Source organism: Mizuhopecten yessoensis, unplaced genomic scaffold, assembly GCF_002113885.1.
Source record: "Mizuhopecten yessoensis strain PY_sf001 unplaced genomic scaffold, ASM211388v2 scaffold2213, whole genome shotgun sequence".
NCBI classification, from domain to species: Eukaryota; Metazoa; Mollusca; class Bivalvia; order Pectinida; family Pectinidae; genus Mizuhopecten; species Mizuhopecten yessoensis.
Window position 1 is genome coordinate 439,732 of NW_018404434.1, and position 24,368 is coordinate 464,099.

A 24,368-nucleotide genomic window follows, 5' to 3' on the forward strand; every position below is an offset into this window, starting at 1 on the left:
CATGAGATCAGGGCCCTTGCTGCGTCATGGGCCCTCCTCAATGGGTCCCCCTTTCAGGAGGTCATGTCCGCAGCTTTCTGGCGCGGACAGACTACCTTCACGGATTTTTATCTCCGGTCCTTGGCCTCTCATTCTGATGGATTGTATTCCCTTGGACCGGTGGTGGTTGCACAGTCTGTGGCTGTTCCTCCACAGTAATTCAGTGATTTTAAATAGTATGCTATCAGGCACCACGGTGGTACACCTGCTCGTTTCACGGGGAGGTTTTCCATTTTTTAATTACTTTCGGGGCTTTATTAGGGGGGTTCCTTGAACCTTTTCCCTACCTTGAGCATGTCTCGAGTTTGTTCCGTCAGCCTGGTCTGCCTGGATTCGAAGCCTCCACTACGGTAAGACGAATTCGCATACTAAAGTTATGGTAATTATTACTGAAATGAAATTGAGGTTTTTGAAGTAAAACCAATTTTCATGATGTAATACTTACCATAACTTTATGGAGTCCCACCCTGTATTCCTCCCCTTGCCTCCTCATCCTGGCTGCCTTTAGGCTCCATAAAAGGGGGTTTGAGGAAGGGAGATCACTCCGTGGCTCTGTCATCGAGATAGAGGTTACGTCACGGTAGGGAGGTAGGGATATTTGAATCTTTTGTTTTTGGGCTACAAAGATGGGTGTAGGTATTGTATATGCATACTAAAGTTATGGTAAGTATTACATCATGAAAATTGGTTTTACTTCAAAAACCTCAAATTTAAATAAACTTTGCGCCAATATTTCACCGTCGTCATTTGAGCGTTTGACGCAGGGGCATTCTCCATGTTATTCGAAGCGAAGTGAAAAGACTGTCATTAAACAAGGTTAATCTATGAAGTAAACCACGTGTTACGTCACGAGATTTTTTGCTTTCATCCTCAAATCATATAGTGGGTTGGAGCGCAAATGTAAATATAAATATATATGTACGTTCCTGTCGTAAATGTTCCATGTCTAATACTGTTTGAACTTACACATCAAGCAACTATTGCTTTCATGATACTGATGTCCAACACGTACTAAAATATTATCCTTGCTTGAAATCCAAATTATTTTATTGAGGAATCCAAGTTTAAAACTTAAGTATGTTTCGGTCCATTTGTTTATTTTCTTTTTAAATTCAGATCTTGTCCATTTGCATTTAGAAGTTGTGATATATGTTTATTTCAAGTATGCCTAACGTTTTAACACAATTGTGACATTAACTAAACTAACTTTTAATCGCCATTAAAAATATCATATTTAACTTACATCTGGAAATGTGCTCTTGCTGGATGATTCAGTCGTTCCTTTAAACAAAATATTTGAAACAATAAGAGAATAAAACTAATAATAATAATAGTTTTTGTTTAACTTACAGAGCATATAAAATCTGTAGATGATTTTACATAAACCTTCATTTGATCTGTAAAGCTTCTTTTTCAGCCTACCATCATCAAACGTCAGATTGCCCTGTGTCCGGGGGTTTCCTTCTGTTCGTCAACGTTTTTTGTTTTTAGATTCTGCAATTGTTTTATTTTCACAGATGTTTACACAATATCTAAGAAATGACAAAAGCATATACTTGATCATCATCATTATAAGCATCAACATCATCATCGACCGTTTTTAAACAGTCATTGTTAGCGCTATTTCGTAGAAATTACAGAAGGGGTATCTCGCAAACTTATCATGTACCTATAGGTAGTTGTGCGTTTTTGTGTTGATCGGAAAACAACGATAAATGATAGGTGGTTATTTTGAATATTTAGACTAATTGGACAATCGAGATGGCTACTAGGCAGGTATATTGGCTTTGACTGGTAAAGTTTCCCTTTTACATATGTCTAAATTAGTAATTATGCTAATAAAAAGGTCAAATGACAACCTTTCTTCGAGTGTTAAGAATGACGTCCAACAGTAATATAAAATGCTCATTAAAAAATACCTCAAGATGTACATGGCACAATCCAAAAGATAAGGAAATAAAAAAGAAAAGTAAATCTTGCATAGCACAAATAAAGATCTTACGACGGGGGTCCCTGATCTTTAGTTAAATTCATTTTTTCTTCCCTCAGTTTTTTTCATATGTATATAATTGAACTGATTTGTCATTTTACTTCATCTATTTAACCTTCTTGATGTGGTAAGAAAAGGGAATGATCTCCTGGTCTTTGTGATTAGTCCTTTGATTTTTTCCTTCTTCTTTCTCTCTGTCTATCTTTGTCATCATGATATCTTTTGTATGTGTTTAACAACAATATATAATATACTATTTAATAAAAATGCCAACTGGTTTTCGACCAGATGGATCACAAGATAAGCTTCGATATATCAACCATAACTAACTACAGAAATTAGAAAGCATTCTGAGAAATTTGAATGTTTCTTTTTCCTCTATTTCCTAGAAGGATCTTACCGTCTCTCTCGGTACTCAGATGATAGACAGGCCAGGTGACGCCAAATCTATATCAGCCTAGTGAATATGCATATTTTAAACTCGGAACGATGTCACGTGGTGTGTGACGTCACAGTGGCACAACTTATCCGATATCCTGTTCATTACGCGTACCCATTCTGACACGCCCTTTACGTGTCATATTTATATATTGTCTGCATAACCGTGTAAGTAATGACAGCAACCAATATATGTTGTAAAGGTAAAATCATAGATCGGCAAATAAAGACATCAATAATGTTCTTCTCCGAAAGATCTAATTCCGTGCCTGCATCAACTACATTCAATGTAACTTCAAGCTAAGGGATTGTAATATACAGTTTACACTTCTAAATAGCATGCATGTGAATTAAAAGGTATGTTAAATACCTGTAGTTCTTACCAATTAATGGAAATAGCCAAAGGGCATTTATGATACCTATCTGTTAATTAACAGGTGAACTAATTACCTCCGAGGTATTACCTGTTAATGTCATGGCCAAAGGGCATTTATAACCGATCCTCCAACTAACACAAGTAGTTTGGTATACCGGCGCGTTTCCTTTTGTCTCAAGTGTTAAAAGAACAAAAAGTAAATTTCAACAGCGGTTAACTGTATTTTACCTTAGGCTACATGTAGTAACCTGGACCGAAAACTGACGATGTTATTTAAAAATGTATGTGCATCATATACGATATTAGTTTTTGGATGAAATTGATGAATAATAAAGTGTTATTATTTTTGAAGTAATTTGTATAGCAGCTTTTTTAACAAAAATGTATCTTCATGGGTGGATCCAAGACTCGTAATGAGTTTACTTGTGGTACACTATTTTCAAGATAAACCTTCCAGTTTTAGCATATACATGGCAATCGAGACAGCCAATAAATCCAAACTAATGAAGTTCCTGTTTATGAAAATTGTGTTTTAAAACAAAATCAAGATCAGTGTTGTGAAACCTATTGAATTGAACATCATCAACTAGAGCGATCCCTGCAGAATTCTTTTCTATTTCGTATTTCCATTTAATTTTTCGTATCCCGATATCAGCCGACATCTAAAGCAATTTTTTCAACGAAACAATTTTTTTAAACTATCATATTATTCACATTTGATCGTGACAATGACAGTTTTATTTACACTGTCAGACGTGTCCATTGTAACAAATCAGAAATATAAAGGATGGGTGTAGCTCCTGAACCCTCCAGCAGCGCAACAACGCAAGTTCACAAATTTCTACCGTCGCCTGCCGTTGCTAAATTTTTCGCCGATGTTCTGACGAAGTACTACCGTTCTTAGCGATTTGATACCGTTTCGCTGCCGTACTAGTACCGATCCACGGAAATCGCCAAATTTGTGCTCCGATATAGCTCCGGCGACCCAAATCGCCAAGGTGTGACTGGCCCTTTATTGGTTTGAAGAATGAAAGGATGTTTTAATACGGATTTTCGATGGATAACCTGTTTAGGTAATTTTAAACTTAAAACAAGAGGCCCAGGGGCCTTAATAGTTCACCTGGTATTTTATTTTTCAATCTAAAACCTGCTGAGTAACATTCAGGTTTATCAAAGGAGTACAAAAAACGAAGTTGCAAGAAGAACTACATATAAATCTGTTTTGGTGGGAAAGACACCAAGAAAATGAGTTTCCATGCACATCTTCCATTTATAAATATTCAATTCCTTTGCCCAAAGATTCTCTAGAACAAGTTTGGTTAGGTTAAAATCCCTTCAACGGTACAGAAGGAGAAGGATCTTTAATGTTTCCTCTATTTCCCCTAATGGGCCCCACTCATCTGCCCCAAAGAAGGGGGCCCACACACCTTAGTTTATACAAAATTGTTTCTTTTGTCCCTAATCATGCTTCAGACTGCATTTGGTGTAAATCCCTTTCACTTGTATAATAGGAGAAAAAATCCTCTATTTCCACTATTGGGCCCCGCCCCTCCGCCCCCAGAGGGGCCACACCTTCCCGTTTATACAAACTTGAGTCTCCTTTGTCCAAAGATGCTCTAGAACAAATTTGGTCAAAATCCTTCAATTGGTTGAGAAGGAGAAGATTTTTAAAGATTTACCTATTTTCCCCCTATTTGTCCCGTCCTTCTGCCCCTAGGGGGGCCATACCCTCCGTTTATACAATACGGAGAACCCTTTGGCTAATGATGCTCCATACCAAATTTGGTCAAAATCCCTTCATCGGTACAAAGGGAGAAGGATCTTGGATGTTTTCCTCTATTTCCCCTAATTGACCCCACCCATCTGCCCCTAGAAGGGGGCCCACACACCTCAGTTTATACAAAATTGATTCTTTTGTCCCTTATCATGCTTCAGACTGCATTTGGTTTAAATCCCTTCATTTGTATAGCAGGAGAAAAAAAAATCCTCTATTTCCCTTATTGGGCCCCGCCTCTCCGCCCCCAAAGGGGCCACACCCTCCGTTTATAGAAACCTGAGTATCCGTTGTCCAAAGATGCTCTAGGACAAATTTGGTCAAAATCCTTCTATTGTTTGAGAAGAAGAAGATTTTCAAAGATTTACCTATTTTCCCCCTATTTGGCCCCGCCCCTCTGCCTCCAGGTGGACCATACCCTCCGTTTATACAAAACTGAGAACCCTTTGAACAATGATGCTCCAGATCAAATTTGGTCAAAATCCTCTGAGCCGTTCAGGACTAGTAGCGTTTTGAAGGAAAAAGTTGACGGACGACGGACGACGGACGCTGCGGCATAGGATAAGCTCACTTGGCCCTTCGGGCCAGGTGAGCTAAAACCTTTACAGACAGATATTTTAGTAAACCTGTTTTTTTGTTAGTAGATATTATTTATGGGAACAAAGTGAAAATTGGTAACTAAAATTACCTTGCAGGATTTTTGTGAAGTTGAAACCATTGTACACATTTGATTTACACATATTAGATACTGAAAAAACATAATTTGTTAAAATTTTACAATAAATTATCGCTCAAATTGAAGCAAAATCTACATTTACTGCCATTTGAAGATAAATTATGAATCACCATGTCAAATCGGGAAAGGAAGGAAACACACCAAATATAAGCAATATAAAACAATATCTGAATAATGACCAATCAGAATTCAACCAAAGGTCGCCATGTCTTTCAATGAAGTCGAGTTAACATACGTTTTCTTTGACAAATATCCTCAAAGATGAAAAATTAACAAACAGTTTGTATTATTATTAATATCACAGATCGTGTGTGTAAATATAAATTTTCTGAGGAAAACACGAAAATTATACTGTGCTTATCCAAAGCTATTTACAAAATATCTACATACAAACGTTGGTTGGAAATGGAATACAGCTTCTAGTTTACCGATTGAGTTGATTGTTTTCGCAGTGTCATTTTATATCACTTTCATTTACTTCCTTTATTATCTATATTATCTACCAAATACAACAAAACCCATCATCATCATCATCATCACCTCCATCATCATCATCATCATCATGTTTATCATCAAAAGAAGAAGAAGTAGAAGAAGAAGAAAAAGAAGAAGAGGAAGAAACGCCGGGGAACTCTATAACTTGAAGCTGTATAAACTTGCGCTGTAAAGCTGATGTCCCCTGTCACTTTTGTCCATTGAATGCTGTTTTGATATCGCTATTATTTGTTTGGCAGAGAGTACCAGTTTAAAATCACTTTCACTTACTTCCATTACAATCTACAAAATAAAGGAAAAGTCAAAGCCAAATATTACCAAACAAATTGTTGACGTTCGATCGGAAAATGTATGCGATACACGCCCATACATACTTATAATAATGTGAAGTTCCATCATTAACACCATCAGAAGAAGCTTTAGGGAAAATTATAACTTGAAGCTGAACAAACCCAAGCGGTGAAACTGATGTCTCCTTTCACTTTGATTCCCTGAACGTTGTTTTTTAGCATCCCTCTCTATCGTTTGCTTCGCAATTTCCCAATGTCTAGGTGTCATTGTCCTCTTCTTCTCATCAGTTTGATGGTAAAGGTCATCTTGAATTATATGATGTATATGCAAAACATATTAAAACAAGTGCGTATTTCTCATTGTGATTAATAACTTAGAAATGTTTAAATTTGACGGAGCAAATTGCACAAAGGATACTTTCAAAACAAACGAATGATACTTTATGATTAAATGTGTCAGACAAAAGGTTTAATGAGAATCAACCAACAACACATATTGAACATACGTTTTCCTTGTCATAGAATTAAGTCATCTCAATAATTAAAATCATCAAGGGTTCGTTGTTATTTAAAATTGCAGTTATTCCCGAATAACTACATGGATACTAGTAATACAATGTTTCTATTCCATGATATTAGGGATGTTAAACATTGAGGTTCCATGTAAATTTATATCCTTGTGATATGAACATCATCCACCATGTCATTTATAATGAACCACTGAGGATAGTTACCTTGATAAAAGCTTCCAATGGATACATTGTCCTCCGTGTCTCGTCCTACAAAAAAGTGAATAGAAAAACTTCAATTTGAATCGCACAGCTAAACAAATAATATTTACAAAACGAGAGACGGAGGTCACCGTGGTGTTTGCAGTTACATTATACAATTATATACCAGATAAAAGTTGAATTAACATATACACCAAGTACAAGCAAAGTCAAACAATTTATTTACTCAACTAATCAGAAGCCAGGCTAAAGTTACTCTATTGTCGAATGAGTTGATTTTTAACAGTAGCGAGTGTTCGTTTAAAATCCCTTTCATTTCCTTCCATTACAGTCTACAAAATAAAGGAAAAGTCAAAGCCAAATATTCACAAACAAATGTTTGACGTTCAATCGGGAAATGTTTGCGATACACGACAATAAATACTAATAATAATGTGGAGTTCCATCATTATCAACATCAGAAGAAGCTTTGGGAAACATTAAAATTTGAAGCTGAACAAACCCAAGTGGTGAAACTGTTGTCTCCTTTCACTTTGATTCCCTGAACGTTGTTTTTTTGCATCCCTCTCTATCGTTTGCTTCGCAGTTTCCCAATGTCTAGGTGTCATTTTCGTCCTCTTCTTCTCATCAGTTTGATGGTAAAGGTCATCTTGAATTATATGATGTATATGCAAAACATATTAAAACAAGTGCGTATTTCTCATTGTGATTAATAACTTAGAAATGTTTAAATTTGACGGAGCAAATTGCACAAAGGATACTTTCAAAACAAACGAATGATACTTTATGATTAAATGTGTCAGACAAAAGGTTTAATGAGAATCAATCAACAACACATATTGAATATACGTTTTCCTTGTCATAGAATTAAGTCATCTCAATAATTAAAATCATCAAGGGTTCGTTGTTATTTAAAATTGCAGTTATTCCCGAATAACTACATGGATACTAGTAATACAATGTTTCTATTCCATGATATTAGGGATGTTAAACATTGAGGTTCCATGTAAATTTATATCCTTGTGATATGAACATCATCCACCATGTCATTTATAATGAACCACTGAGGATAGTTACCTTGATAAAAGCTTCCAATGGATACATTGTCCTCCGTGTCTCGTCCTACAAAAAAGTGAATAGAAAAACTTCAATTTGAATCGCACAGCTAAACAAATAATATTTACAAAACGAGAGACGGAGGTCACCGTGGTGTTTGCAGTTACATTATACAATTATATACCAGATAAAAGTTGAATTAACATATACACCAAGTACAAGCAAAGTCAAACAATTTATTTACTCAACTAATCAGAAGCCAGGCTAAAGTTACTCTATTGTCGAATGAGTTGATTTTTAACAGTAGCGAGTGTTCGTTTAAAATCCCTTTCATTTCCTTCCATTACAGTCTACAAAATAAAGGAAAAGTCAAAGCCAAATATTCACAAACAAATGTTTGACGTTCAATCGGGAAATGTTTGCGATACACGACAATAAATACTAATAATAATGTGGAGTTCCATCATTATCAACATCAGAAGAAGCTTTGGGAAACATTAAAATTTGAAGCTGAACAAACCCAAGTGGTGAAACTGTTGTCTCCTTTCACTTTGATTCCCTGAACGTTGTTTTTTTGCATCCCTCTCTATCGTTTGCTTCGCAGTTTCCCAATGTCTAGGTGTCATTTTCGTCCTCTTCTTCTCATCAGTTTGATGGTAAAGGTCATCTTGAATTATATGATGTATATGCAAAACATATTAAAACAAGTGCGTATTTCTCATTGTGATTAATAACTTAGAAATGTTTAAATTTGACGGAGCAAATTGCACAAAGGATACTTTCAAAACAAACGAATGATACTTTATGATTAAATGTGTCAGACAAAAGGTTTAATGAGAATCAATCAACAACACATATTGAATATACGTTTTCCTTGTCATAGAATTAAGTCATCTCAATAATTAAAATCATCAAGGGTTCGTTGTTATTTAAAATTGCAGTTATTCCCGAATAACTACATGGATACTAGTAATACAATGTTTCTATTCCATGATATTAGGGATGTTAAACATTGAGGTTCCATGTAAATTTATATCCTTGTGATATGAACATCATCCACCATGTCATTTATAATGAACCACTGAGGATAGTTACCTTGATAAAAGCTTCCAATGGATACATTGTCCTCCGTGTCTCGTCCTACAAAAAAGTGAATAGAAAAACTTCAATTTGAATCGCACAGCTAAACAAATAATATTTACAAAACGAGAGACGGAGGTCACCGTGGTGTTTGCAGTTACATTATACAATTATATACCAGATAAAAGTTGAATTAACATATACACCAAGTACAAGCAAAGTCAAACAATTTATTTACTCAACTAATCAGAAGCCAGGCTAAAGTTACTCTATTGTCGAATGAGTTGATTTTTAACAGTAGCGAGTGTTCGTTTAAAATCCCTTTCATTTCCTTCCATTACAGTCTACAAAATAAAGGAAAAGTCAAAGCCAAATATTCACAAACAAATGTTTGACGTTCAATCGGGAAATGTTTGCGATACACGACAATAAATACTAATAATAATGTGGAGTTCCATCATTATCAACATCAGAAGAAGCTTTGGGGAACATTATAATTTGAAGCTGAACAAACCCAAGTGGTGAAACTGTTGTCTCCTTTCACTTTGATTCCCTGAACGTTGTTTTTTTGCATCCCTCTCTATCGTTTGCTTCGCAGTTTCCCAATGTCTAGGTGTCATTTTCGTCCTCTTCTTCTCATCAGTTTGATGGTAAAGGTCATCTTGAACTATATGATGTATATGCAAAACATATTAAAACAAGTGCGTATTTCTCATTGTGATTAATAACTTAGAAATGTTTATATTTGTCCGAGCAAATTGCACAAAGGATACTTTCAAAACAGACGAATGATATTATCCGATACGACGGCCAAGTTTCCGTTTTTCTGCTGCCCTTGGATACATTGACACTTTATGATTAAATGTATAAGACAAAAGGTTTCATGAGAATCAATCAACAACACATATTGAACATACGTTTTCCTTGTCATTGAATTAAGTAATCTCAATAATCAAAATCATCTAGGGTTCGTTGTTATTTAAAATTGCATTTATTCCCTAATAAGTACATGGATACTAGTAATACAATGTCTATATTCCATGATGTCAGGGAAGTAAAACATTGAGGTCCCATGTAAATTTGTATCCGTGTGATATGAACATCATCCACGATGTCATTTATAATGAGCCACCGAGGATAGTTACCTTGATAAAAGCTTTCAATGGATACATTGTCCTCCATGTCTCGTCCTACAAAAAAGTGAACAGAAAAACTTCAATTTGAATCGCACAGCTTAACAAATAAAATTTACAAAACGAGAGACGGAGGTCACCGTGATGTTTGCAGTGACATTATACAATTATATACCAGATAAAAGTTGAATTAAACTATATACCAAGTACAAGCAAAATCAAACTATTTACTCAACTAATCAGAAGCCAGGCTAACGTTACTCTTTTGCCGAATGAGTTGATTTTTAATAGTAGGGAGCGTTAGTTTAAAATCCCTTTTTTCTCCTTCCATTAGAGTCTACAAAATAAAGGAAAAGTCAAAGCCAAATATTTCCAAACAAATATTTGACGTTCGATCGGGAAATGTATGGCATACAAGCCCGTTAATACTAATACTCATGAGAAGTGTCATCACTTTAGGGAACGTTATAACTTAAAGCTGAACAAACCCAAGTGGTAAAACTGAATTCCCCTTGCACTTCGATCATCTGAAAGTTGTTTTGTTGCATCCCTCTCTAAACTGTGCTCCCCAGATATCCAATGTCCATGTGTTATTTTCCTCTTCTCCTCATCAGTTTGATGGTAAACGTCATCTTGAATTATATGATGTACATGTCAAACAAATATTAAAACATTCGCGTATTTCTGTTTGTGATTGATAACTTAGATATGTTGTAATTTGTCCGAGGAAATTACACAAAGTATACTTTCGAAACAAACGAAAACACACTATCCGATAAAACGACCCGATTTTCTTTTCATCACTGCCCAGGGATAAATGGATACCTTTATGAATAAGTTGATCAGACAAAATCGTTCATGGGAATTAATCAACAACACATATTGAATATAATTATTTTCCTTGTCATAATAAGAGTAATCTCAATAATTAAAATCATCGCGGGTCCGTTGTTACTTAAAACTTCATTAACTTCCGAAAAACTACATAGATTATAATAATACAATGTCTCTATTCCATGATGTCAGGGACGTGAAACATTGGAATTCCATGTAAATGTATTTACGTTCGTTGTAAACCTTGTCTCCTGCTACAGAAGATTAAAGGAAAAACTCTATTTGAATCGAACAGTTAAACAAACAAAATTAACAAAACGAGAAATAGAAGTCACAGTATTGTTTGCTGTGACATAAACTTAATAAGCTAAATACACCTATGTACTAAGTATAAGCAAATACAAACAATATCTCCATCTCGAACAATCGGAAGCCAGGGTACATTTTCTATTTTGCTGAATGAGTTGATCTTAATAGCTGATGGAGTCAGTTTAAAATCATTCTCATTTCCTTCCATTACAATCTACTAAAATCAGGAAAAGTCAAAGCCAAATATGTCCAATCAATTTTATGACGTTCGATCGGGAAACTTTGGGGAACGTTATAACTTGAAGCTGAACAAACCCAAGCTGTAAAACGGATGTCCCCTTTCACTTTGTTCCCTTAAAAGGTGTTTTGTTGCATCCATCTGTATATTTTGCATCGCAGTTTTCCAATGTCTTGGTGTACTTTTCCTCTCCTCCTCATCAGTTTGACGGAAAACGTTATCTTGAATTATATGATGTACATGTCAATGAAATATAAAAATAATTGCGTAGTTCTATTTGTGAATAATAACTTAGAAATGTTATAATTTGTCCAAGGAAATTTCACATATCATACTTTCGAAACAAACGAAAATATTATCCGGTATAACGGCAAAGGTTCCATTTCTCTGCTGCCCTGGGATAAATGGATATCTTTATGATTAAATTCATCAGACAAAAGGTTTCATGAGAATAAATCAACAACACATATTGAACATACGTTTTCCTAACCATAGAACTAAGTCATCTCAATAATTAAATCATCAAGGGTTCTTTATAATTTAAAACTGCATTAATTACCGAATAACTACATGGATACTAGTAATACAATGTATCTATTCCATGATGTCAGGGAAGTAACACATTGAGGTTCCATGTAAATTTATATCCGTGTGTTATGAACATCATCCCCGATGTCTTTTATAATGAACCACTGAGAATACTTACCTTGATAAAAGCTTCTTACGGATACATTGTCCTCCGTGTTTCGTACTACAAAAAAAGTGAACAGAAAAACTTCAATTTGAATCGCACAGCTAAACAAATAAAATTTACAAAACGAGAAACGGAGGTCACCGTGGTGTTTGCAGTGACATCATACAATTATATACCAGATAAAAGTTGCATTAACCTATATGCCAAGTACAAGCAAAATCAAACAATTTCTTTACTCAACTAATCAGAATCCAGGCTAAAGTTACTCTTTTGCCTAATGAGTTGTTTTTTAATAGTAGGGAGTGTTAGTTTAAAATTCGTTTCATTTCCCTTCATTACAATCTACAAAATATAGGAAAAGTCAAAGCCAAATATTACCAAACAAATTTTTGACGTATGATCGAAAAATGTATGCGATACACGCACAAAAATACTTATAATAATGTGAAGTGTCATCATTATCACCATCAGAAGAAGCTTTGGGGAACATTATAACTTGAAGCTGAACAAACCCCAGGGATGAAACTGATGTCTCCTTTCACTTTGATACCCTGAACGCTGTTTTTTTGCATCCCTCTCTATCGTTTGCTTCGCAGTTTCCCAATTTCTAGGTGTCATTGTCCTCTTCTTCTCATCAATTTGATGGTAAAGGTCATCTTGAATTATATGATGTATATGCAAAACATATTAAAACAAGTGCGTATTTCTCATTGTTATTAGTTTAAAAAATTGGAAGGGTTAACATTTGTCCGAGCAAATTGCACAAAGTATGCTTTCGAAACAAACGAATGAAATCATCCGATACGACGGCCAAGATTTCCTTTCTTCGCTGCCCTGAAATACATGGATATCTTTATGATTAAATTCATCAGACAAAAATGTTCATGAGAATAAATCAACAACACATATTGAACCTACGTTTTCCTTGTCATAGAATTAAGTCATCTCAATAATTAAAATCATCAAGGGTTCGTTGTTATTTAAATTTGCATTTATTCCCGAATAACTACATGGATACTAATAAAACAATGTCTCTATTCCACAATGTCAGGGAGGTAACACATTGAGGTTCCATGTAAATTTATATCCGTGTGTTATGAACATCATCCCCGATGTCATTTATTATGAACCACTGAGAATACTTACCTTGATAAAAGTTTCTTAAGGATACATTGTCCTCCGTGTCTCGCACTACAAAAAAATTTACAGAAAAACTTCAATTTCAATTGCACAGCTAAAGAATACAATTTACAAAACGAGAAACGGAGGTCAACGTGGTGTTTATAGTGACATTATACAATTACATACCAGAAAAAAGTTAAAATAACAAATATACCAAGTAGAAGCTAAGTCAAACAATCTCTTTACTCAACTAAATAGAAGCCAGGCTAAAGTTACTCTTTTGTCGAATGAGTTGATTTTAATAATAGAGAGTGTTAGTATTAAATTCCTTTCATTTCCTATGTTTACAATCTACAAAATTAAGGAAAAGTCAAAGCCAAATATTACCAAACAAATAATTGACGTTCAATCGGGAAATGTTTGCGATACGCGACAATAAATACTAATAATAATGTGAAGTTCCATCATTATCAACATCAGAAGAAGCTTTGGGGAACATTATAATTTGAAGCTGAACAAACCCCAGGGGTGAAATAGACGTCTCCTTTCACTTTGATACCCTGCACATTGTTTTTTTGCATCCCTCTCTATCGTTTGCTTCGCAGTTTCCCAATGTCTAGGTGTCATTTTCCTCTTCTTCTCATCAGTTTGATGGTAAAGGTCATCTTGAATTATATGATGTATATGCAAAACATATTAAAACAAGTGCGTATTTCTCATTGTGATCAATAACTTAGAAATGTTTATATTTGTCCGAGCAAATTGCGCAAAGGATACCTTCAAAACAAGCGAATAAAATTATTCGATACGACGGCCAAATTTTCCTTTCTGCGCTGTCCTGGGATAAATGGATATCTTTTTGATTAAGTTTATCATGCAAAGATTTTCATGAGAATTAATCAACAACACATATTGAACATACCTTTTATTTGTCATAGAAATAAGTAATCTCAATTATCAAGATCATCCAGGGTTTGTTGTTAGTTAAAATTGCATTTATTCCCGAATAATTACATAGATACAAGTAATACAATGTCTCTATTCCATGATGCCAGGGAAATAAAACATTGAGGTTCAATGTAAATTCATATCTGTGTGTTGTAAACATCAACCATGATGTCAGATACAACGTACCTCTGAGGTAACTTAAGCGTCCAGTAGATACATGGTATTCCATTTCTCCTGCTAGAATCGATAAAAAATAAAACTCCACTGAAAAAGCATAGTTCAACAAACAATATTTACAGACTGTTTGGAATTTCACACCAGTTGCAAGTTTCTGACAGGAAATGACAAATAAATTCATCACACTGCATTGCGACTTCCTAAGGAATGTGATAACGTGTTGAAAGACAACGTAATAAACAAGAGTTTACAAAGTAAATTCTACTCCATGTTCTAGGTACTTCTATCGGTTCATATATTAATATGTTGATAAGCATTAAAAACCATAAATCAAGCGAGATGCTATTACAGTAATACTGAACCCAATTTATGATTACATATAACACATAGCTACACAACAACATGTAGGTAGCAAATACCTTTCGATTAGTGTATATGTAACATTGAATTATATACACTGAACATAGAAATACAGAATCAGGCGGGAAATCTACAACTACATATATCATAGAATATTACCTATTATCAATAGCAATGCATAACATATACGACCTATATATCATATTATCCCGCCTCAGGCAAAAATCCTGTAGTCCTATTGGTTAAAACGACGTCACATGATATCCAGTATATTTTCATATTAGGTCAGTAGAATCTCACATTAGGTGAGTACAAAAGAGTTATCGTTCTTTGCCCATAAGAGTCAACTGGTAACAAGATGGCGACCAAGCGGTGTTTGCAGACGACAGCCGATGAAATGTTAATATTTGTGAAATACCGAATTATCTTTGTTAAATTTTTGTTGTTGTTAACAAATTATGTATTAAATTTTATATGTTAAAATTGTTATTGTTGGAATAAATGTTGAATTTTGTATTATTTTGCAGTTTTTTTATCCAAAGGGCCTTCGACGGGATAAATTCGTTATACAGTTTGTTAGTGTGTAACTAATAGTATTATTCTGTACATGAATGTATTTTTGTTTAGGTAAGAAATGCAAAACAATTTGTCTTGAAGCCTGTATCGTTTAGCTAATTGTGTATTTAACAAAGACCCTAGATTTTTGTATGATATAGAGGTTCCTTATTGATTAACGTACTTTCTTACTATCGCCATACACACTGATACAGTCTGTGATATTCCTTGTTCATACTGCTTTCCTGTTGCTGTGTCCTTTAACAGGTGAAACTTTTTAAACATCCTGGTTATATTTTATTGATGTAAGATACATAGCCATTGATTTGTCTTACAGTTGTTTCCCATATATTTAAAGAATATAATAACAATATGAACTGAAAATGTTGCACATTGTAATTATACTTAAGGTGTGTTGTGCTGTTATTATGCTTATTATGCTTTATTATGTTCTACCATGAGTAAATATGGAATGGCAATTTATTTCTTATAAAACAAAAAATATCACTCCTCCTGGAAAACGGTGTATGTGAATATTGTTACATGTATCTATCCTACCTTTCAAATGTACGTAGTTAATAATTTTATGTTTTATAAACAATGTTGCAATAAGTATTTATAAGCATACTATGTACTTTATAATGCAAAATTGTTGAAGGTGGGTTCATACTTTTGGAAAAACCAATGTCATATTTTTCTAATTATGCTTATTTTCTTGAATTATTTACGTAGATTCCATATATGAAAAGACACAATTGGATTATAGACTTACTTTTTGAGATATTTGAGCTGAAAGGTAGCCACTTTTCTTAAAGTTTCCAACAAAATATGAAAATTAAGTAAAAATATGTTTTCTATAATATTTACAAAATTTAAGGTACCACCAAGTTGAATGTTTTTAAACATTATGTGTTGTACTATCGAAAACAAAAATATTTGTATTTGCTGTATTTATGCATTTTTCATGGCAATCCATTCCCTTTAAAATAGTGGGTTCACGATGAAAATTTCGCAATTTTGTCCACTTGGAGATAGAACTCCGTCCCCCACCCCCATTTTGCCTTTTCATATTTTAATGTGGAAAAGGCAAAATTATGTCATGTTATCATTCATATCAACAAAAACTTCAATTCTTTATCGTGTCCCAATACTGATATTTGGTTAACGTTAAAATTAAGTAGCATTTAATGCTCAGCAAATAAATAAAAATAAATATTCTGAAGTTCCGATCCGTACTCCGGATCTTTTGACAGTCTTAGGGTCCGGTATTATAAACGAAATTACAGCTCCGTATACAATGCTAGCGCACCATTCCAAACGTGATGTGCTAGATTTCACGGATTTTTATATACCCAGCAACAGGTTGTGGAGTTTGTTGCTGACTTGTCTTCACAAAAAATGTAAAAAAAATGTTGCTAGGTATGTCGCGTTTGTATGGGAGATCAGATGCTCGTCTCCGAATCATCTCATGGTCTAGCTTAATGAAAACCCATCTAAGTTGTACATCCGTGGCCTAAATTATGGTAACGTAGTCTAAATTATTAGAGAATTATTTACATTTTAAAACCATGTCTAAATTATCGGGTCATGGCCTAGTTTTCAGGAACATGGCCTAATTTTCAGGAGCATAACACCTAATCTTAGATTAGACCTTGGTTCCCAGGTATTTATTAAAACTTAAATATAATTTAGTCCACAAAAACAGTATTTGGGTATTAAAAAAACAGATTATACATAATGAACAACTTTTATATGTATTTGGGAATAATTTTGTTTGTTGTTACACAAGCACTCTGAAAATGTAATTATTAAAAATAATAATAGAATATATATCCGTCTATCAGCGCAAGGACAACATAATGGATACATTAGATATTGAATACATATATATGATTGATATTGAAATATTTTTTATTTTAACATTGTTATTAAAAGTCTGAAAATCATGTCTATGATTTTCAGACTTTTAAAATAAAAAATATTTCAATTAAATATGATCAGCTTCAAGCTTAGAAATACTGCCAATACTACTCAGAAACAGACTATACTCCTTTAAACATTATTCTTTTCTCCATGTTTTTTTAAAAGTGGGAGAATAAGCCAAGCGTCTATATAAATATTACCAGGTATTTTTTCCAAATGGTACAGCCCACTCCTGTTTGGTGGGGGTGGTCACCACACAGAACAATAGGCTCAGGTAAAACAAAGATCAGGTGAGCCCTGGCTATATTCCTGATTGGACACTGCTGTCTGAACCATACTGATACTGGTCTAGGGCCTTTAATTCTTCTAGGGTCCGTATCTAAAAAAAAAAAAACTTTTTTTTCCTTGTTTATTAGTAAAATTCTTGGTAATAATTATATAGACGCTTGGCTTATTCTCCCACTTTTAAAAAAACATGGAGAAAAGAATAATGGTTAAAGGAGTATAGTCTGTTTCTGAGTAGTATTGGCAGTATTTCTAAGCTTGAAGCTGATCATATTTAATTGAAATATTTTTTATTTAAAAAGTCTGAAAATTATATCTGACATGATTTTCAGACTTTTAATAACAACAACAAAATATTTCAATATCAATCATATATATGTATTCAATATCTAATGTATCCATTATGTTGTCCTTGTGCTGATAGACGGATATATATTCTATTATTATTTTTAATGTAGACCGTAAATACACATCTCTCAATCGAAAAACATTCACAATGCATGGAGAACAGCAAAAGGGAAAAAAGTCTATAGTACATTGAGCTATACTTACAGGTCAAACATATGGAACAGAATGATGAAGACTGTGTCTGATTGATGAGTTATCAATCTGTGTTGGTAGAACTAAAATAATATGATTTTGGGATGTATGTAGACTTTATTTTAGCATGCAATCTCAAAGACCTGTTATGAGCTAGTGGCCTGGCACATGTATGCCCACGTGTTTGTGTTTGCTAGGGAGTTTACTGATAAGAGCTGCTAGACTCCGCCTCCGTACAGATTTTAAACTAAGTCGTCCTTGGCCTTTAAGAACACAAGTGTGAGATTAATACCAGGTGAGCGATGCAGGCCCATTGGGTCTCTTGTTATGATGTATACTTTTATCGATTTATATACATTATTAAATTATTGATCAAAGGGGAAAATCCAAAAACAAGTTAGCTGTTATGTAACAGTTGTACCTAACATTGTTTATGATAACTTAATAATACACAACAACACAACATTGTGGTAGGAAGCAATTAACTTTCGGTTAGTGTATACGTAACATGGAAATGAGTACAATCTAAGTCTAACGGAATTCTAAACTAAAAATAGCATAGACTGTTAGAGATATTACTTATTATCAATTTTAATACGAAACCTATGTGTTATTGTTATCATAATCATTATTTTATATGTGAATATGTTGTTTTTATCTTTGTTAGAACTGCTAAACAATTTGTTAAGAAATCTATATTGTTGGAAAGTAACGTTTCCAACAAAGACTACATATTTACTATGTGTTATTGTATATCACTGTTTAAGTCACATACCTTCTTACTAATGTCACATTTACTGGTCATGGATTTAGGAAGATCACAGGCAGCCATCAAACTGCATTCTACCAGGTGTCATGTCGTAATCATTTCCTGGGGCCTGTTCGTTTATGCGGAACAACCGGTTTGACCGTTTATAAATGTAACAATTTCGGGTATAAATCTAGACGGACCTGCAAATGTTTATGCAGGCCTTGCAAGGCTTTGTCAAGGCTCGCCTGAAAGCAGCATCAGATTGCTAGGTCCGACCTTATTTAATAAACGAACAACAGTGGTCCGACCGGTTTGACCGTTTAAACGAAAACGGTCCAACAGTTGTCTCCCTTACATGAGTGGCGTCAGACAGCTGCGCTGTCTCTCACTGGAACCGGGGCTGAGCAGGACCGGGCCTGGTGAGGACCGTCAAGATGGGATAAGTCGTCCGGACTTGGAGCATGATATAACAGTTGGATATCTTATAACTACATTTTATAGTGTATACGGTCCTCATCTGGGACATTCTTATCAGGAAATAGCGAAGATATTTTTCATTTATACATTTATAAACTAAAAGGAAGATAATGTTCAGTGTATATGGTCATTTAAATGGTTGTATTAATTGAGGAAATAGAACCACGACTTATAAGAATGGTTATATGCAGTATAGTTTATAACCTAAGCTGTGAGCGTTAACGGTCCTAAGCAGGGACATCCTGATCAGGAAATCTAGTACTAATTATATCCGTATTGATGGATCAAATACATGAAGGTGGCAGTGTTTACAGTCAAAGAGAGGAATAAGATGGTTTAGAAATACAAATTAAACTATATTTATAATATTTTATCTTTGAATTCCACGATAAAGTGTAAATCTATCCGTAGTTATTTATAAAATATATGAAGGCAGCAAAGTTTGCAGTCAAGAGAGGTGATTTTGAAATAGAAAAAAAGCATCAAATCAATCGTCAATCTTTTTAATTATATGTTGATATTGGAACGTAACCGGTAACAGGTAACAGGGACACCTATATCAATATATCAAGTTCTCATTATATCCGTATTAATGAATCAAATACATAAAGGTGACAGTTATTAGAGTCAAGAGATGAGTAAATATGATTGGGAAATAGATATTGAACTATGTCTATAATATTTTATCTTCGAGTTGCATACTAATAAAAAAATCCTAAGCAGGAATTTAAATGGAAATAAAAAATAACAATGCGAACGGTCAAGAGAAGCATCATAATGGGTTTTTTTAATGAGTCGTTTTAATTAAGAAATAGAACCCCGACAAACAAGAATTGTTATAAGCCGTATAATCTATAACTATATAGCTAGTAGCGTATACGGTCCTGACCGGGGCCATCCTGATCGGGAATATATATCAGGATTATATTCGAATTAATTCATCAAATACAACAGTTGGCAATGCGCATAGATAAGAGATGGCTGAATGTGATTTAGAAACAGAAATAAAACTATGTCTAAAGTATTTTATATTCCATATATATATATATATGAACGTCTACGGTCCTGACCGCGCGGGGGGCATCCTGATCAGAATCTAAAATGGAAATTGTTTACGTAGTTATTGATCAAGTACAAAAAGCTAGCTATGCGAACGGTCAAGAGAAGCATCATACTGATTTTTAAATGAAAAATACATGACATCATTGATGGAATACTCTATATCTACATCTCAAAACGTACACAGTCCTGGGCGGGGGCCATCATGATCAGGAAATAAAATCATATTTGTTTGCATACATAATTACATTTATAAACAAAATATAGATCGCAGTGAATATTGTCATTAGAGGAGCCGTTTTAATTTCGAAATAGAACCCTGACTTACAAGAATGGTTATTTATAAGCAGTATAATCTATAACTATAGCTAGTAGCGTATACGGTCCTGACCGGGGCCATCCTGATCAGGAAATCAAATGGAAATAATTTATATGGTTATTCATCGACTACACAAAGTAGACAATGCGAATGGCCAAGATTAGCGTCACATATAATGATTTTTAAATAGGAAAGTAGTTTACTTCAACAATGAAATACTTAAAACATACTTCTTATAACGAACACGGTCCTCGGCGGGGACATCATGATCAGGAAAAAAAGTCAACTTTTCCAATATATAGATATAAACATTTATAAACTAAAGATAGATCGCTGTGTATATTGTCATTAGAGAAGTCGCATTAATTGAGAAATAGAACCCCGACTTACAAGAATTGTTATAAGCCGTATAGTCTGTAACTATATAGCTAGTAGCGTATACGGTCCTGACCGGGGCCATCCTGATCAGGAAACCACGTGCTCATTATATTCGAATAAATTCATCGAATACAATAGTTGGCAATGCGCATAGATAAGAGATGGCTGAATGTGATCTAGAAACAGAAATAAAACTATGTCTAAAGTATTTTATATTCCATATATATATATTAGAACGTCTACGGTCCTGAGCGGGGGCATCCTGATCAGGAAACCACGTGCTCATTTTATTCAAATAAATGGACCAAATACCACAGCTGGCAAAGGCCAATGCGCATAGGTAAGAGATGGCTTAATATTATTTAGAAACAGAAATTAAACTATGTCAAAAGTATTTTATCTTCAAAATATAGATAATAGAACGTCTACTGCCCTGAGCGGGAGACATCCTGATATGGAAAAGAAGCATTCTGATATTAATGTAGTCGTTTTTTACGAATTTGTAAAATTACTGTAAAGCAAATACAGCTAATTTTCAGCTACTTTCAGCTTTATTGAAAGATAAACAACCCGTATTATATTTAACATAATGCCTGTCCAGGCTTCAAAATACATCTTTACTAGAAATATGTGCCTTGCACACTGATGTGTTAGTTGGAGTCTTATCTATTTGAACAAAATATCATCAGCATTTATAAGAATGATATGTCCTACATAAGAATTGATTTCGGAATGGTTTTGTAATTGCATTTCACAATAAAGAATCTTATTTTGATAATGCCTCCAAAGAACATCAGAGAACTTACTTATACACCTAAGTTCAATTATCTCATGTTTATTTAATATAGGATAGGCCAATGATGCCTGTGTGTAGTCAGTAAAAGGAGTTGGACCAATATCAAGTCATCAGAAAGGATGTGGTCGTGCCTACAAATAGCCAACATCTTGGGTAAAATTACAAACCTTATCTGCATTTGACCAGTCTTCAGAATCAGACATTCAAGTGATTGAAATGTTTAAAGTCTATTTTTTTTTAATGATTAAATACTTGGAAACTAGTCTACAAATCAGACATCAAAATGATCAAAATTGTTGGAGTCTAATTCCTGAAGAGTTTAATATTCTAGGGACGGCTGCCAGTCTACATATTTAATTTCATGTAAAAGCGTTCCCGAGCAAGGATTTTTCCATGCTTATTCATTCTTTAAACATTTAAATATATAGATCAACAGTCTTGACAGTGGACAAAATCACAACTGAAGTAAAAAGAAAAACAATAATGATATACCATGGACATTGCCCTGAGGAGGAACATCTTGAGCAACAAATTGAAGGTGTTTCCATGATTATAATATATATTATATTAATGAGTAAAGCAATACTTCAGTTTCAAAAGTACTCAAAAAAGTACAAAAATGAGTGAATCATGTGTTATGCTCAATGGAACACAAATAGATGTTTTTCGCTGATACAAAAGTATTGATTTCGAATGGATTATACATTTTGAGAATGTAGTTTGTTCCCGATGATGCACGCAGACGACTTGCTCGTATTGATGGGTTCTGCTAAAGATACAAAATGTGTTGAATGATTAATATAATCCCGCTTAATCCTGAAGCCTAACTGTAAATATGAAAAACTAACGAAAATAACTGTTTGCAGAAAGATTTAAAAAATAAATTAATAGGATTATGGTTATATAATGGTCATAAAGGTTTTGATACAATGTGCTACAAAAGCAGTTATCTGAAAGATGTTTGGTCCTTATTCTAAATGCAAGCATATGCCGTTGATTTGTACTTTTAAAAAAATGATATGTATAGTATAAGTGATATAATATCATAATAACAAATATTTTAAACTTTATGGAAGATATCTATATATTCGATACATAATACTATTAAATACATGATTGATATTGCTCCTAAAATTGATGTTGAGTTAACTTACCATACTATATGTGAGCATCCATTTAATACCATATTGTTATCCTTATTCGATTTTGTTGTTGTTAATGCTTTTTTTTAATATAAAGTAGAAGTGAAAACCGCATTTTGTTGTTTTTGCATTAATTGAAGTTTTGGTCGATGACCTAAAACTGAAGTCTTAAAACATACAAGGCTTCATGCACTGATTTCCTTTTACAAATTTGATAACGAGCCAAATCGCATTACTGTGCTTGGATTGCCACTTATTACTACGGACAGCTGTGATAGGAACCGCAATATCACTACTTCATTTCGATTTGGTGTTAGCGCATGTTTTAACTCATTTTAGCTTTTATAGTTAGAAAAAATTAACAAAATGTAAGGGAAACTATAAACACATCTGAACGCCGAATCATAGCTGTTCTAGACCCTACTACTTATAATTAAGTCAGTTATAAAAATTGGTGCGTTTGGCTGGGGGTTGGGGCTGTACATTTTCGGAAGGTCATATTGAATTTCACTCTACAATTCTTGTTTACAGACTTAAGTAAGTGTAATGTGTTGCTCATAATTATACTTTCAATGATAAATACAGAGATAACCTAAATGAAATGTTCACAAACTAAAGTAATTGCAGCTCTATTAGCCTCAACGTAAGTGAAAACGATTGTTATTCTATTCGATCAAGTTGTTGAATACTTTTTGTTAATACATACATTCTGCCTTTTTAATGATAGAAAGTCAAATCCAAATGTCTGTGTTTGTTAATGAATTGTTAATCTTAGCAATACTCCTGATATTGTTGCACGCATTTAGCAAATGTTTATTTTTATTTTTAATGTTGTTTAAAGGTGAGCAGTTCCCTTCATCTCCAGAAGACCTTTTGTGACATACACATCACGCTAGACAACCATGCACTGATCCCCATTACAACTTTGCAAACGAACCGAGTCACATTGATTGATCTGATAACAAGAGGCTTAGAGGTCCTGTATCGCTCACCTGGAGATATCTAAGCAATCATGGCAAAATATTTCTTAATAAGATCCAAGGGAATATGCCAGCACCCTAGGCAAATTCATGTATATATCTGTATTATATTTTTCATGCCCAGCTTTATAGGGTGGGGATCTCAACTGTTTCCAAGCTGTGACTAAGAAACTAGGTCCCTAGGGGTTCGGTCAGAAGATTCAAGATTCAAGAAGTTTTATTTAACGTCGCATATACATGTAACATAATAACATTAGCACTGTACATGTAGTGCTATTCTTGCGACAAAACAAATATAAAATTTAACAAGGATCACAGTACTTATGAATAACTATAAAATCAG

At 34.0% G+C, this 24,368-nt stretch overlaps 1 protein-coding gene across 2 annotated transcripts in view; it reads right to left on the reverse strand.

Annotated features, from left to right (window-relative positions):
• LOC110445332 overlaps positions 1 to 18,986 on the reverse strand; it is a 33,754-nt gene extending 14,768 nt beyond the window's left edge. Inside the window, exons 1-17 of one of the 2 annotated variants that reach the window (XM_021489886.1) lie at positions 18,899 to 18,986; positions 14,470 to 14,520; positions 13,857 to 14,000; positions 13,360 to 13,404; positions 12,726 to 12,869; positions 12,226 to 12,270; positions 11,597 to 11,740; positions 10,627 to 10,770; positions 10,151 to 10,195; positions 9,520 to 9,672; positions 9,021 to 9,065; positions 8,446 to 8,592; positions 7,947 to 7,991; positions 7,372 to 7,518; positions 6,873 to 6,917; positions 6,301 to 6,444; positions 1,283 to 1,320 (exon numbers count right to left, since the gene is read on the reverse strand). In XM_021489886.1, the coding sequence (XP_021345561.1) occupies positions 1,283 to 1,320; positions 6,301 to 6,444; positions 6,873 to 6,917; positions 7,372 to 7,518; positions 7,947 to 7,991; positions 8,446 to 8,592; positions 9,021 to 9,065; positions 9,520 to 9,672; positions 10,151 to 10,195; positions 10,627 to 10,770; positions 11,597 to 11,740; positions 12,226 to 12,270; positions 12,726 to 12,869; positions 13,360 to 13,404; positions 13,857 to 14,000; positions 14,470 to 14,512 (1,518 nt within the window). In that variant the 5' untranslated portion in view covers positions 14,513 to 14,520; positions 18,899 to 18,986. The remainder of the gene's footprint in view (positions 1 to 1,282; positions 1,321 to 6,300; positions 6,445 to 6,872; positions 6,918 to 7,371; positions 7,519 to 7,946; positions 7,992 to 8,445; positions 8,593 to 9,020; positions 9,066 to 9,519; positions 9,673 to 10,150; positions 10,196 to 10,626; positions 10,771 to 11,596; positions 11,741 to 12,225; positions 12,271 to 12,725; positions 12,870 to 13,359; positions 13,405 to 13,856; positions 14,001 to 14,469; positions 14,521 to 18,898) is intronic. The other variant, XM_021489888.1, reaches the window with a different exon arrangement.
• Between the last annotated feature and the right edge of the window lie 5,382 nt (positions 18,987 to 24,368).